This window comes from Heptranchias perlo, chromosome 9 (genome assembly GCF_035084215.1).
Source record: "Heptranchias perlo isolate sHepPer1 chromosome 9, sHepPer1.hap1, whole genome shotgun sequence".
NCBI classification, from domain to species: Eukaryota; Metazoa; Chordata; class Chondrichthyes; order Hexanchiformes; family Hexanchidae; genus Heptranchias; species Heptranchias perlo.
Window position 1 is genome coordinate 56915301 of NC_090333.1, and position 16521 is coordinate 56931821.

At 40.5% G+C, this 16521-nt stretch overlaps 1 protein-coding gene across 1 annotated transcript in view; it reads left to right on the forward strand.

Moving 5' to 3' along the window:
• The window catches only part of soat1 (sterol O-acyltransferase 1), a 52842-nt gene extending 36847 nt beyond the window's left edge, over positions 1-15995 (forward strand). The window contains exons 8-16 of the mRNA XM_067990515.1: positions 2476-2551; positions 4676-4760; positions 5617-5662; positions 6914-7043; positions 7793-7890; positions 8964-9062; positions 9404-9539; positions 10355-10500; positions 12113-15995. Of these exons, the coding sequence (XP_067846616.1) occupies positions 2476-2551; positions 4676-4760; positions 5617-5662; positions 6914-7043; positions 7793-7890; positions 8964-9062; positions 9404-9539; positions 10355-10500; positions 12113-12169 (873 nt within the window). The 3' untranslated portion in view covers positions 12170-15995. The remainder of the gene's footprint in view (positions 1-2475; positions 2552-4675; positions 4761-5616; positions 5663-6913; positions 7044-7792; positions 7891-8963; positions 9063-9403; positions 9540-10354; positions 10501-12112) is intronic.
• Positions 15996-16521: the final 526 nt, after the last annotated feature.

Below are 16521 nucleotides of genomic sequence, written 5' to 3' on the forward strand. Positions count from 1 at the left end.
ATTGTTAATTACTCTGAAGATTAACAGATGCCTGGGGATAGGTTACAAGCTATGATTTCAATCAAGGGAGTTGAGATGGTTTATTTAAGAGAATAATGAGCACATGGGAGCAAGTCATAGGCTTAAATCTAAACAAAGGGTTCATATGATTTATATATAGGCTGATGTGAGAGTGGGTTAAATGCTGAAATCTAAATGAGCAGTTCAGATGTCGTTTAAATGTATGAGTTTGCCTGAAAACAACCGCATGCACAGAACAAAATGGCATCCCTAACAGTCATTTACTTTTGCTGGTGGCAATCTGGAGGTGTGATTTTCAGACTCAACAGATATTTCTCTTGCGGCCAGTGTTCAGGACCATTCCTGCAAGTCAGGGCTCCATTGCTTATCAACCAAATATACAATATCTAGTAACGTAACCTTGTACAGTATACTTGTTACTGGAAATGACATGAGCCCCTCTTTGGATAACTGGAGTATAGCCACTCCTATCAGACTGTGTGATTTGGACTATACACTGACATGTTTATTAAAAGTAAAAATCTAACAGTAGTAAAAGATCACAGCATATTTCATTGACGTGCAACTTTTAATTTACACCTCAGTTCACATAATAAAGTATAATTGTTGACTAGTTCTAATAATTTTGAACTACCACACGTAACACAATTTGCACTTGAAGTTGAGCCCACCTCACGGAGCCTACACATGTTCACATCGATGTAACAAGAACTGTTAAATTCTCTGCCTAGGCTTTGGAGCTGTTACTTAACTCCTTGCCCAGAGATGCCCTGAACCATGTAACTTGAGTTTGCAGGTATTTCAAGGTTAGCACTCAACTATCAAAAGGTAGAATGGCTCCTGGCTGGCCTAGACCAGACCGCTTCATAATAGATGATAGACAGAAATCTATCCACAGCAGGTTCAAAGTACCTTTAACTGTTTTCAGAATAAAGCAAGCAGTAAACCAAGTTGCAATTAAGTCATTAAAGGACACTTTTTCCTTATTGCTGCATTCTGTAGCAAATCTAAGGACAAATACACTGGCTAAAGAACGTGCAGCTTTCAGACTGAGTGTGGTGTTTATTTGAGAATCTAATTTGAACTCTAATACTTGTAGTATTTGTTGAACCAGAAGGCATGCTGGGCCATTTGACTGAACAAGTCATTGTGAGCAGTTATTTGTTCCAAAGAACATCTCCAGGGAGGGTGCAGGGAAGGTTGAGGAGATTTGACAGGTATTCAAAATCATGAAGGGTTTTGATCGAGTAAATTAGGAAAAACTGTCTACATTGGTAGAAGGGTCGGTGACCAGAGGTCCGAGATTTAGGGTGATTGGCAAATGAGGCACGTGAGGAACTTTTTTTTAGGCAGTGAGTTATGATTTGGAATGTGCTGCCTGAAAGGGTGGTGGAAACGGATTCAAAAGGGAATTGGATAAATACTTGAAGGGAAAACATTTACAGGGCTATGGGGAAAGAGCAGGGGAGTGGAACTAATTGGATAGCTCTTTCAAAGAGCCGGCACAGGAACCATGGACCGACTGGCGGCCTCCTGTGTTGTACCATACTATGATCTTAAATAAAAGAGGGAAAGCAATTCCGTTTTTTTTTGTCACATTACTTCCTCCACTTAACATCCTGCACTCTCCCTAGAGAGGTTCTTTGGAACTAATAACTGTGCTCACAATGACTTGTTTAGTCAAATGGCCCATCATGCCTTCTGGTTCCAAAAAGTCCTGGAAACTGTTTTCCATGTCCACCCCCTTGTGGTAGTAGCAGCACAGCGCGTGGACAGGCTGTGCCATTTACTGCCTCCTCCCCTTCTCCCCATTTGACTGTTAACTGATAGAGGCAGTTCATTCTGCTCCCAGCCGGGGTGCTGCTGGTAACCTTCTGCATCCTTCTGTGAGCAGGTAGGACACATTAAGCTACGTCATTGTGGACAAGGCCTGATGTGGAACTGGTATTGTGCCGCGTCGAGGTTCCCTGGGTGACCAATAATGTACCCTGGATAAAATAAACTCCTTAAACCTGGATCGTATTGCAGGCTCTGCAGTCTTTGTTTTTCCTCCACATGGTCCCTCGTGCAGAATCAATGAGCTGGATCTCAAGTCCTGAATGTGAGATTGTGACTGTTGATTTCACATTTCATAACAATCTATGCAACGTTCCAGATCTAGGATTGAAAATGTTTTTGCGGCTTTCCCATTGAGTAATGGTACTAGTTGAATGCCCATTTTCTGTGATCCCATTTGTGTGCTGCCACCCATTCAAATGTCTGATTAAAAATCCATCGCCATCATTCCAGTCATAAAATCAAATTAGCTTCACTGCTCATAGGTGGTCAGTGTGACCAGAAGCACGTACCTTTTGGAAGGCAAATACAAAATGGGTGCAAGTGAGGTTTTTCTAATACCGCTACATGGTTTGGGTTGAGGTTTGTGGTTGCTAATACTTTGTTTGATCTTGTTAGGTCCGTCTGATGATGAAAGCGCATTCCTTCATACGGGAGAACTTTAGCAGAGTGGTGTCGACCAAAGAAAAAAACAGTGAGTGTGAATAGTTTGTCATTTTTTTGGAGGAGGGGGGTGACAAGGCCAAGAACCAGGACTGGAAAAAGGACCAGTACTTTCAGATTGAAGGGAAAGTGATTTATATAGTAAAAAGGCATTTCCTGTTCGTATCTCAAGGATAAACTCAATGGGGAAAAAAAACTACCAAGATATCTTAGAAATGAATTGTGTTGTCTCCTTTATCCCCTGGGTCCATACTTGGGTGCAGCTGACAGATGCCCAATCTGGTCCCAGTAACACCTGCCACAAGGTGAATTCTTCTGTTTTTTTTTCTTGTTAAATTCTTAGCTATTCACTCCCCTCTCCCTCACTTTGGGAAGTACTTGGCTGCCACTCGATGCTTTATCTGAGGTTCCCAAACTATTTTTGTTGAGTCCCGCTTTGGAAATTGATGTCCCATGCGTGTGGTCCCCCCCCCCCCTTATTTCTCAGTTCAAGGCGCCAAGTAAGCAGCAACACAAAATCCAAGCAGGGAAAAATAAACTTTCCAGAAAGGTCAAAGCACTGCACAATAAAATAATTTTTGAGGCAGAGACAAGTTTATAAAGGCTAGCTATTTATCTATTCCCTCTAAATATCAGCAAACACAAAGGCTCATGAGGACTTCAGTACAGGGTCAAAAAAGCAGACACGCCACAGTGCAGCAGAACTCAGGGTAAAGAACCTTTTAAACAGATTTTTGAAGCAGATTCGGGGGTGAGGTGGGAGGAGGCGGTGGCACAGACTTGCTCTATTTATGCCTCAATGGCAGTGGGCACCCGAGGGCTTGTGAACATTTCAAAAAGTAAATTTATGCTGCAGAGGTACAAATCAGAAGGCGAACAACTTTTTGTTTTAGCTGAACTAAATAGCTATAAACTGAGGAGTATTGAAAATACCTGTAAGCTGGAACTGTTTGAAGGGGATGCCTGCGTTTCACTGAGAACGGAATTGGGAATCAGCCTGAGAGTTGAGGGGAGTACTACAGCGCCACCAATGGAGGAAATATGTATTGCACTCACTACCCATTAGTTACAGCTAGTGTCTTCGTTGCACTCCTCAGTTTGAGAACTTCTGCTTTATATGTTGATGTGGGTGAAGTTCAGAACTCACTCTGGACGATTGTGGGGACAAACTCTTTATGGTTAATTGTTTGCTCATTCTGCATGATGGACCAAATTTACAGGTCTGCATTGAACATAGAATCATATAGAATCATAGAAGTTACAACATGGAAACAGGCCCTTCGGCCCAACATGTCCATGTCGCCCAGTTTATACCACTAAGCTAGTCCCAATTGCCTGCACTTGGCCCATATCCCTCTATACCCATCTTACCCATGTAACTGTCCAAATGCTTTTTAAAAGACAAAATTGTACCCGCCTCTACTACTGCCTCTGGCAGCTCGTTCCAGACACTCACCACCCTTTGAGTGAAAAAATTGCCCCTCTGGACCCTTTTGTATCTCTCCCCTCTCACCTTAAATCTATGTCCCCTCGTTATAGACTCCTCTACCTTTGGGAAAAGATTTTGACTATCTACCTTATCTATGCCCCTCATTATTTTATAGACTTCTATAAGATCACCCCTTAACCTCCTACTCTCCAGGGAGAAAAGTCCCAGTCTATCTAACCTCTCCCTATAAGTCAAACCATCAAGTCCCTGATTATGTTTATGCAGCATTATTGCTATAGGCTGAGAAAAGATCTAATTCTTAGTCATGGAGTCTTAGCTGAAGTGAAGCAGCACTAGTCACTATATAGCCTTTTTTACTGTTGGAGTATGACGAAACACTCAAGTAGCATGAAACTGACTCTCTTGCAACCTGCAGCCTTGGTGTGAAATAGATAGAATAATGGGAAACTGAAGTGAGCAAGAACAAGGAAAGTAAAGTAATAACTGTAAAGGAAACAAACAAATGCCTAATATGCCTTGTACCTATTCACATCTGAGCAGTGATACCCAATATTAGGCATTACTGAAATCCTGGTGACTTTGCTGTGCAGCATTGTCTTGAGGTTTATTTACTATATTGGTATTCTGCTGCAGGAAAATTGCATTTGAATGGGCTGCTTTCTTACTGTTGGATGCTTAATTGAAAAGTTTTATCTTTTGAATCAGGTGGCATTCAGCAGATACCACAGTTCTCCCAGTATCTCTACTTTCTTTTTGCTCCTACTCTAATCTATCGAGACAACTATCCCAGGTAAGCACAGTCAGACCATTTTCTGAAAGCTGATCTAATAAGTAATAGCTAATATTTTTGATCTAATAAATGGTGACTGAACGGTGTGATGTGTAATCTGCTTAACTATTTATAGCTGTATTTTATTTAGGAACAGGAGTAGACCTTTCAGCTGGTCAAACCTGTCCTGCCATTAAGTTAGATCATGGCTGAACTGTACCTTAACTTCAGTTACCTGCCTTTGCTTCATATACCTTGATACCCTTATTGATTTCAGACTTGAAATTTTGAATTGACCCAGCATCCACAGCCTTTTGAGGGAATAAGTTCCAGATTTTTGTGTGAAAAGTGCTTCCTGATTTCACTCCTAACTGGCCAAGCTCTAATTTTAAGATTATGTCCTCTTGTTCTGGATTCCCTTTCTTATTTTGTTCCTTTTTTTTATTAAAAAAACCCTGTAGAAGTGTATTACTTAAAATTAGGGTATTAGGTTCTTGCTTAAAGGTTTCCAGACACCAGGCATTTAGTGTGCAATTGCCCTTTTTTATTATTATTTGTTTGTGTTGTCCTTGTTATAGCAAAGCCCAATCCTGTCCTCATCTGTTACATAGACTCAATATAATACAGGGCACAGTCACTGTTCCTAGCCTGTTGCCAATATGGAGGAAGCTGGGACCAGCTTGGATGTGGGGGTGCTGCCCCCAAACTGGTTTCTAGATCAGTTTTAAAATAATTACCTCAGAAGGTATGTGTAGGATTTTTTGATTTTAAAAAACTGTACTCCTTTTTAAGTTGAGCAGCAATTTTGAATTTCAAAGAAGAAACCGCATTAATTGATTACCATGTGTGCTGAAAGTTCTCTTTTTTTTTGGTACAGGAATCCTACAATTAGATGGAGCTATGTTGCTACAAAATTTGCTCAGGTAAAGTTTCTTAAAACCGGTCATTTCTGACTAACTCAGTGACATTTCCCTAATTCGTGGAACCTCAGTGATCCACCACAATGAGGGGGGCCATCTGATGGCTATTGAAAATTGGCAGGTATTTGAGCCTCTGATCTCAGTTTTGCCCATATAGAGTAAATCCCCATGGCACGTGAATGAAAACAAACACAGTACAAATAATATCAACTGAATTGAATCTTTTGCGGGGCTTCAGTGATGATTTATTTCAGGCAGGAGGAGATTGGTGTTTTTGGGTTGTGCGGTGAGGCACAGAACAAAGCTTTCATGCAAAGCCATGTTCCAAGAAAATTGTGGATAATCCAAAGACAGGCAATGGGTGGAGCGGGGGGAGTTCCACTGTCATCAATTGTGACTAAAGACCATTCAGCAAAAGGTAAAGGGGCAGGGAAGAATAGTTTTCATTACTATCCTAAGGTTTTACATATGACAGTACATTAATGGTGTGACCATACCACTGTCATGCTAAGGGCAGTTTTTGTTTACTTGATGCCTTTGACTGGGACCAAGGGGAAATGGAGTATTCATTGCCCCAACCCATTTAAAAGTATTCCTGACTTTGCTACTGAGATGTATTTCCTTTACAGTCAGCTGAAATAAATGTTATCCTGTAGGTTTGGACTTGCATTAGATGGTAGCATTGTTGCTCTGGTTAGAAGCCTCATACCAGGATTTTGAATTCATAATGTAAGCTGACATTTTAATACAGAACTGAGGGAATGCTACCTTATCAAAGATGGTGCCATTTGGATGAGACATTAATCGAAGCCCAATGTGCATGGTTTGGTGGTTCTGGTGGATGTTGAAGATGCTGTGGCACTATTCAACAAAGAGCAGGGTGTTATCCCCATGCCCTGGCCAATGTTCCTTCCTCAACCATTACTGCCAAAAAAAGTTCAACGTGCCATTTGTCTCGGTGCTGTTAGCTCGGTCATGCACCGCAAGATCCACTGCCGTTTTTGTCTACCTGAACTCTTTGTATTCCAAAACAATTCATTGTGTGGAGCTTGGTGATGCATCTGAGAGATGTGACTAGGCTCTATATGTGCAAATCTGTCGTCTTTTAAATGAATTTTACAATGTGACCTTGATTTAAACCTGCCGTTGGCATGTTTGCGATCCAGATGGTCCTCGTACTGATGTGAAAATGGATTGTGCTGTGGAAAAATTTCCTGTTCCTGACCAGTGCTACATTTTTGTAATTTCTTTCAGGTTCTGGGCTGTCTGTTTTATGCCTACTATATTTTTGTGCGGCTCTGTATTCCATTGTTCCGAAATATCAGCCGGGAGCCGTTCAGTTTGAAAGTCCTAGTTCTTTGCATCTTCAACTCCATCTTGCCAGGTATGGATCATCCTTGTGCACGGAAAGTGGAAATGTCAAATATAACACAGGAAGTGCTCGTTCTGAATAATGCCACGTGCCCATAATTCTTAATCAAAATAAATTAGTGACTTAAGAGACTGATATAGTGTGTTTGGACCACACAAACAATACAAGCCTTTCAAATGTAGAGGAGAACATGATAATATGATGCTGGCTAAACTCATTGCCAAATTAGCAGTGTAAAACAGCCTCCTATCTGGTAGTATAACTGTCAAATTAACCTAATTACAGGGCTGATTAAGGTGGCACCAATATCCAGTTTAGAGTATTTAATTTCCTCTGTAGAGTGCTTGCGTGTGAGTTTACATCATTATCTCCTTTTGAGTTATTTTTAGCTATGTTTGTAGAGGGTGAAGCCAAGCAGAGGCTTTACCTATATTACATTGCAGAATGTATCAGGTGCAGGTCCTTACATACAGTGATGTTTTTTTTGGATTGGTTGAGGTATTTGCCCAATGGAAAGGCTGTTTTTTCTTTACTCCTGCATTGTATGCCTGAGATGCCTTACTGACAGGTCTTTGTATGTCTCTCCTCTCGGCAGCTTGAGAAGTTCAAGGATTGGTATTGATGGGGAAGAGTTGTGATAGGAAATGGCAAGAGACAGAGAGCGAGGAGGGTCAGGGTTGTCAAAGTGAAGAATTTTTCAAATTATTGCAGAACACTGATTCTGGGAGCATCCTAAAGCTGTGTTCTGGTTTGCGTTTCAGGTGTGTTGGTGTTGTTCCTGGCTTTCTTTGCATTCCTGCACTGCTGGCTCAATGCCTTTGCTGAAATGCTGCAGTTTGCTGACAGGATGTTCTACAAGGTAACCTATCATACTGACTTTTTATTCCAAGAAATATAGTTTGGAGTCCTGCTGCCATTTCCATCTGTTGTACCTGATTTCATCAATCCCTCCAAAGGAGCATCATGGTGTGGTATTTTGAGTGGTTCTTTTAGTGTCACCTGTCTCTTGAATGGAGAATTCATTGCCTCCTTTGGCTCCTTGTTAGCATTACCCAGTGCACAGTAGCATTGAGCTACAATAGATGAGTCATGTTATGCTACATTATAATATTTAATGTGTCTGTCTAGTGTTCAGCTTTGAAGATATTTGCTATTTCATGATTTGAACCTAGGTTGACGTGCACGGATTTTTCAACTACAAATCAGGATTTCAGAATTCAGTTCATTTGCCTGTAAGCTAGAGTATGCTGCAATGGCTGTTGGTACTGCCTGTATTTTAATCCAAATACATGCAAGTGCCCACAATTCCCGAAGTGAGATTTTTATTTTGGCCGTGCCATTATCATAAAGCTGAATAAGGGCCAGTTATTTCTCTGAGGAATAAGGAATAAGAAATAACGGAGGCCAAATCAACTCTCATCACTCTAGTGCATTTTCCACAGGCTGGCTCAAGAATACTGACAGCAGCTTGCCTTAGGCTTCCTGCGAAGGGGAAATAAGGCCAGAAAATGATGAGCTTTGTATAATCAATATCAAACACAATGGCAAGATGCAAGCTTCTGACCTTTTGTCCCCCCACATGGGATAAGACAATAAGAGGCCATAAGGGATGGTAGTGATGCTGTTGGGAACAGGTCAGCAAAAGGAGGGGGAGGTAGTGTAAATCAGGAGATGGATGAAAGTGGATCATTTCCATCTGGAGCAGACTTCATGTTGCATTGGGGGAATTCTGTACAAAATGTTTGTTCCCAAGTTGTTTCCTACCAATAGACGATTAAATTGTAACTCATGATAGATTTATACATAAGAGGTATGTCTATGTTACTTGGCAACATTTAGGAGAATGTGGCAATTCTACTTTAATAAAGACCAACAAGAATAGAATTCTCTTTCAGATTGTCAATCTAAATTTGCTCTCCCATTTCTATTCAGGACTGGTGGAATTCCACATCATTTGCAAACTATTACCGGACCTGGAATGTAGTGGTCCATGACTGGCTGTACTATTATGCTTACAAGGACTTTCTCTGGGTAAGGATCTATTTCCAGCTGGCACGCAATCAGTTGGATTCACATGAGAAAGTGGAGTGAATTCAGGTTCATTTGGTCTGCTGAGATTAATCTCTAATGCTCGATTCCACTTGGCAAAACACTGGGGCTGTATTGGAATTTCCTTTTAATGTAAGTTCTTGGTTGAAGGGTTGAGGTCTAGGGAGTGCTATTCTGGGGTCCCATTCGGCAGAATAGAGGGAGCCTGAAGTACCTCTTGAAATGATTTTGTAGATACCATTACTGTATTTATAACTAATGTAAAATTTGTAATTTTTTTCAAATGCCTGACATAACTCTGTTCAACTTTTATCTATTTACAGTTATTCACCCACCGGTTTAGAGCTGCTGCTATGTTGTCTGTCTTCACGGTGTCTGCTGTAGTTCATGAGTATGTGTTGGCAGTTTGTTTTGGGTTCTTCTATCCAGTCCTCTTCTGTCTGTTCATGTGCTTTGGGAGTAAGTATTTTTCTATTTTGACTTCTAGGTCTACTGTTCAGCCATATTAAGTACTGATCATTGTCAATGGGTACAGTTATTCAAGCATATTGTAAGATATAGTACAGTATTTTGTGGACTCTTAGCATTTTTAAATTTCTGCATTTACTCCCTGTTCTCTCAATGTCCACAAATCTGGAATTCCCTCCACTGTTCGTTTGATACCAGCAGGGACGAGAAAACCTGTTGGTGTGTTCAGAGGCCAATTGCAGCACCCCTACCCAGCACAGATGCAGATGAAATTTGCCACCTTCTTGATCTGTATGGCTCAGTTCCGCACTGGGTGGTACACTGACTCACTGGGTTATTGGGGAAGCATTAAGCTTCCTACCTTAATTCAGCTCACCTTTGACTTCCAACTAAATCATAGTATCCCTATTTGTTTAAGCTGAAGTTTTATTAACGTTATGTTATTAACATTACAATAGGTCAGTGACGACTTTGTAGTAGGGTCATGACCATCCTGAAGATGCTTATCATGTGGTTTGATGTGCTGTTTGGTTGCTTTGTAATAACAATTGGAAGATCAATCTATTATATCCAATTTTTAAAAAAACATTTTGCACCCTTGCCATTCATCCCTTTCAGTGTGCTCTTGAATCTTCCAGTGGAAGATGTCAGAACAGTATTGATTGGTTGGAAAATCCCCTTTTGCAGTCTTATGAATGTTTTCTATGTAGAAGGGGACCCTGGTATTGAATGCACTAGATAGCTACTGACTATTTTGATACTGAAAACTTCTTCCAAGAGCTAATTAACTTTTTCCCCCTTATTAGTGGCATTCAATTTTGTACTGCATGATCGCCGGAAAGGTCCCGTCTGGAACGTGGTGATGTGGACATCACTGTTTCTGGGTCAGGGCATGTTGGTGTGTCTTTATTCACAAGAGTGGTATGCCCAGCAGCACTGTCCCCTTCCTAATGTAAGTCCATATGTGAAAATGAATGCAGAGTTTATTCTAGTAATTGTATAGGTGTGTGACTGTCTGTCTTGTAAGAATACTAAAGATTATCATAGTGGATACAGCACAGAAGGAGGCCATTAGGCCCATTGTGCCTGTGCCGGCTCTTAGAAAGAGCTATCCAATTAGTCCCATTTCCCCTGCTCTTTCCCCATAGCCCAGTAAATTTCTTTCCGTTCAATCGAAACCATTCGTGATTTTGAACACCTATTAAATCTCCCCTTAACCTTCTCTGCTTTAAGGAGAACAACCCCAGCTCCTCCAGTCTCTCCACATAACTGAAGTCCCTCATCCCTGGTACCATTCTAGTAAATCTCTTCTGCAGCCTAAGGCCTTGACGTCCTTCCTAAAGTGTGGTGCCCAGAATTAAACATAATTCTCCAGCTGAGGCCTAGCCAGTGTTTTATAAATGTTTATCATAACTTCCTTGCTTTTGTACTCTATGCCTCTATTTATAAAGCCCAGGATCCCATTTGCTTTTTAACAGCCTTCTCAACTTGTCCTGCCACCTTCAAAAATTTGTGTATGTGTACCCCCAGGTCTCTGTTCCTGCATCCCTTTTAAAATTGTACCATTTAGTTTATATTGCCTCTCATTTTTCGTATCAAAATGCATCACTTCACACTTCTGTGTTAAATTTCATTTGCTGTGTGTCTGCCCATTTCATCTGCCTATGTCTTCCTGAAGTCTGTTGCTATCCTTGACATTGTTTACTACATTTGAGTTTCGTCTCATCTGCAAATTATACCCTCTATACCCAAGTCCAGGTCATTAATATAGATCAAAAAGAGCAGTGGTCCTAAAACTGACCCCTGGGGTGTACCACTGTGCACTTCCCTCCAGTCTGAAAAACAACCGTTAACTACCACTTTCTGCTTTCTGTCCCTTAGCTAATTTTGTATCCACGCTGCCACTGTCCCTTTAATCCCATGGACTTTAATTTTGCTAACAAGTCGATTATGTGGTACTTTATCAACTGCCTTTTGAAAGTCCATATACACATCAACCGTATTGCCTTAATCAACCCTCTCCATTACTCATCAAAGAACTCAGTCAAGTTAATTAAATACGATTTTCCTTTATCAAATCCATGCTGACTTTCATTTATTAGCCCATACTTTTCCAAGTGTCAATTAATTTTGTCCTGGGTTATTGTCTCAATTTCCCCACCACTGACATTTAGGCTGACTAGCCTGTAATTGCTGGGTTTATCTCTTGCCCCTCTTTTGAACAGAGGTGTAATATTTGCAATCCTGCAGCCCTCCAGTTCCGTTCCCTTATCTAAGGAGGATTGGAAGATTGTGGTAGTAATGGGATGGGGTTGTGACCAAAGCTGCCTTTCGTTTGACCAGACTGGTTTCACAGGGAGAGAAAGGAAACATCCAAATGGTACAATCTGTAGGAAAATCAGAAATTTTTAGTCGCAGGGCAGAAGTTTATACCGAAGTGGTTGGAGGACCCAGCCACAGTATGGTTGTGTTTTACTAAGATCTCTCTTGCTGTTAAGACTGTATTTATTCTCTCTTAATTTTGAGTGTTATTTTGAAAACAAAAATGTATTTGTTCTTTGCAGCCTTCGTTCTTGGACTTGTTGAAGCCGCGGTCCTGGACCTGCCGCTTGCACTCGTAATGGATGCAACCTATAGTCCCTGTCTTTACAGAAATCTGGGGATGTTTCCGTTTGATCACGGCAGCACCTTTCATAAACCAAATGAATGTTTCTCTTACACCAGATAGTGCCTGCTTCCTACTCTCTTAGGTTTTGGCCTTAGAGCTGGATGTTCTCTTAGAACCATTAATCACAGAAAAAATATCAATTTAGTACCACACATACTGTATTAAGCAGCCATCTTCTGCATTCATGGGTGGGAAGAATGCTAGAAACAAAAGACTGATGGGAGAGAAGGGAGTTTTGGAACTTTATTTCTCTCCTCTCTTTCTCCCCCACCCTGGAGAAAATTTTGCAAGTGTATATCATTTTTATTGTTCCTTCTTTATTTAAATTTATATTGTTAAATGGAAGATAATTTCTCAGCTTCGTGCTGTAATGCATATGTTGCCACAAAGGTGATACGAGGCAGATTCCTACCAGGTGAGTTCCTTATCTTGGTCAGACAGTTTTGGATAAAGTAAAAGCCAGGAATTTCCCACAGAAAGGAAGAAATTGATTGGGCTGCTTTTGATCTGGTCCACCTTCCAGCAGACGGCTCCAAAGCACCAGTCACAGAAGCCTGGATTAAGCAATGGTGTATGGTTTAAAGGGAGTAAAAATAGAGCCATTTGTTTCACTCCTGATACAGCCTAATAAATGTATCAGGAATGAAACAAATGGAATATTCCAGTGTTGAACAATGTGTGGTTCTTTGTCTTGCATCTTTTTACTTCAGGTGCATGTTTTATATGCTCCCCCTTTCTCCTGAAGACACTGACTTGTGTTGGGTATGGTTCCATGGATTTCGATCACCTTCTGGTACCTCATCCACATCGCCATTCTTGACACTTGAGCCTACATGTGAGAATCCGGACCATTGTTTCTCCTCCCTACCCCAGGGGTGCTGAGGCCAATTGCAATACCCCCATTGTAATTCTATTTGAGATGACCTAACTCATAACACTGGGAATCAAAGCCAGATACTCCTGATCTCCATGGGCCAGCATCTGAGTTAGATTCACTTTGATATTCTAACAAGAATGGTTGAGAAACACATTGTTACTGTCAGTGATGCTGTTCTGCATGGTTGACAACTGCTTGTGATGTCAACCACCAGTCAGATAAGCAAAATATCTTTTTAATATCATAGGATTGAATATGCTCTTGAGTGTTCTGCCCAGAGTGCTCAACATAATGCTGTGATTCTGCACTGACCGCTCTTGACCTAGCTTATTCATTTTGGGACAGTAATAGTTGAACTTCATGTAAAATTAAGGGAAAATAAAGTTACCAACAGCAAACTTCATTTTGAGATATAATGGATCCATTATTAAAGTGGTAGTGTTCAGAATTCCAAAGTCCTGGCCGACCTTCTTAATTTTGTCAAATTTATCTCTCTCCTATTGAATAAGAAAAGAACACATCCACCCCTGTCCTGTTCTCCTAATGTCCTGGACTGTTACCTGTCAAAATCGCTGTCTCCAAGAGGCAAAACTGAATCTTAGTGGTGAAATTAAGATGGTAGTGTTTTGAACATTGGATTTTAATTATGAATCCATTAACTATGGAAATGTTACTGTATGTAATAAGTCAACAGTTTCCTTTAACTATTTCATTTGAGATTAGACAGCTAGTGAAGTGATGTGTAGTCTCTACTGCTGTGACATGCAGTGAGGGTGGCTGCTTATCACAAGTGACATTTAATATACATTTTATGGTATTACTTTTTCTGGATTTTTTTTCTACTGTTTGAAATCTTGGATTGGAAGCCTAAAAACTGAAATGCATGATAAATTTAAACTATCTGTTCACCCACCCCTCCAAAGAAAGTTAATTTACTCACCAGCGTAGTATTTAGGAGGCTGCAAGTGTATATAGCACCACATATTGTATAGTTGAGGAAAAGATTTGGATTTTAAGGCCCTTTAAAGGAGGTTACTTTTTTAATAAAAGTAATCATTGGGGGAAAAACATTAAATGTAATTCCATCACATAGTCATGTTTTGGGGGATGTTCCTCTAACAATCCCAAAAAGTTGTTATTCCTGAGCACTGTGACCGGTGCCTATCACTGGTGATAAGTTTTGAGTTCTGGGCCTGGAACTACACGGGGTGCTACACTACAGGACTTTCTATCTTGACTTGGAAGGAGATGGGGGAGGAGAAGAAGAAAGGCAGCTGATAAGCCAACTCACTGAGGTGTGTCTTGTTTACTGTTAGCCAGTCCAAGTAGTCCTTGGCAGTATTGTGGAAAAAGCAGTAGCCCTGGTTTGCCCTCCTTGGCCAAATGTGGCTGTCCAGCAAACCATTTCCATATGAAAAGGGATTAAAAAAAAATATATATATATTTTATAAGGACAGGGTAGTACTTCCTATCTGAACCGTTTGCTCTTCCTGGTAGTTGGCTGTGTACTGAATAGACTTTACATCAAAGGCAACGGGGTGGAGCTGGAGGGGGCTGCTGCTTAAATTTTTACTGTGATTGCCATATACTCCCATTACAGTTTTGTCTTTTAATGTACTTGCACAGTTCATTCTGATTCTGCATTGAAAAGTGACTGTTCCTGTGCCAAACGTTTTTCTTTCTGTATATACTGGTCATTCCTTGGAGGAAGTGCATTTACAGACTGATGTATGGCTTCTCCTGCCCGAGGCTCACGGACTGCATGTGTTCACAGGCTGTACAGGACTATAACTTGCTCTGTGAAGTGCTCAATTTTTAACTGCAAGGGGGTGATTAATGGGTTCAGGGCTGGTACCTATAACTCTAATAACTACTTCTGGTAAAGCATTCTTTGTGCTGACATGTGGTGCCACAAAGTAGTGAGATACAGGTTCGTACTTGTCACTCACTGTATCGAGTTGCTTCAGATTGAATAGGGAGGGGGAAAGTCAGGAGAGTTGCCCAAGACCATAATTTGGCACATCATGTTGGTAACTGCTTTCCTCCCCAAAAATTCATATTCAGAATTTATTTATTTGGTATCCCTTGTCAAAAGAAACCGTTTGAGAGACAGCAACCTATGTCATATTCCAAATTGATACAGGTCCAGTATTTGTGCCAGGTGAATCCTTATTACTATGCTGACATCCTTTTCCTCCAGAATTTTGCCTGGTGCACTCAAAAGCGCTTGCTATTCTTGTATCCCTCAACGCCTACAATGTTCTGCAATTACTATTTACGATTTGAGATGCACATTATTCAGAAGGGGCGCAGTGTTTTGAAGATCAGCACATGCTCCCATTTGTTCAGGGAAGAAGCACAAAGCAGATGTAAATTGCATTTTATCCTATAGTTGTGTTAATCCAAAGATGTATTTAAAATGGGCACACAGTATTTTTGAGATATCCGTTAACTAAAGGATGCAAATGTCCACAAAAGGGATTTTATGAAATGTTTTGTTAGAATTTATGTTAGAAATAAATGTATGAGTAATAGACACTGAATAGACATCTTATTTTAAAAGTCTGTCCTGGGGCTTTGATTGCTGTGAAACATGACCGTTACCAGGGTATTTTGTTAATACTTGGAACACAATTGCAGGCTGGAGAGAAGAAAGATCTGCTTGCTGTACTGATATTTCAGCCTGCTGACAAGCATTTGGAGTATGGTTGTTACCTATGCAGTGAGTAATCTCTCTCAATGTTCTATCTTTAACCATGAAAAGTCACTGATTCATTAAAATGAACATGTAAAATAAGCCCATATTCATATTGTATGAATGTCACAAACTGTAATGAAGGATCTCTATTCTGCCATTTTGGCATGTGTATTGTTTTTTTTAAAAATAAAAATATACACACACCTGCTGACTCCAGATAATACACTGCAAGAAAAAAGTAACCATCTAACATCAGTTACGTGGCACTGTACCATGTTATAGCAAAAACGCTTGATGCTTCTGTTTGTCATAAGCACTCTCACCTCACTGGCGGGATGGATTCCATTGCCCTTGTTGGCAGTGTAAAACTAAATTGTACATCCAGCTAGGAGAGATTTACAAGGCTGGGGTACCTATCTGGAGAGTTCAGGTGCTATTTGTAAAGAGTTGGACAATCTCAGACCACGAGAGCAAACGTCCTGGAAGCTTGATTTTTAAAGGCTTGTAACTCCTTATCTAACCTTTGCATGGTGGTGTTGGGCCACAGAACTATATAGATAATATACAGATAACTGCAGAAAGAGTCTTGTAATTGTCACAGTATTATCTTGCATTATTTACTTACATCAAGCAGCATCTTGTACTGTTGTCTGTGAAACTAATAGTGCACTTCCTCTTAGATCCATTGTGAAGCAGTTTTCATTCTCAGATTCTGCAGTTGTAAATGCAA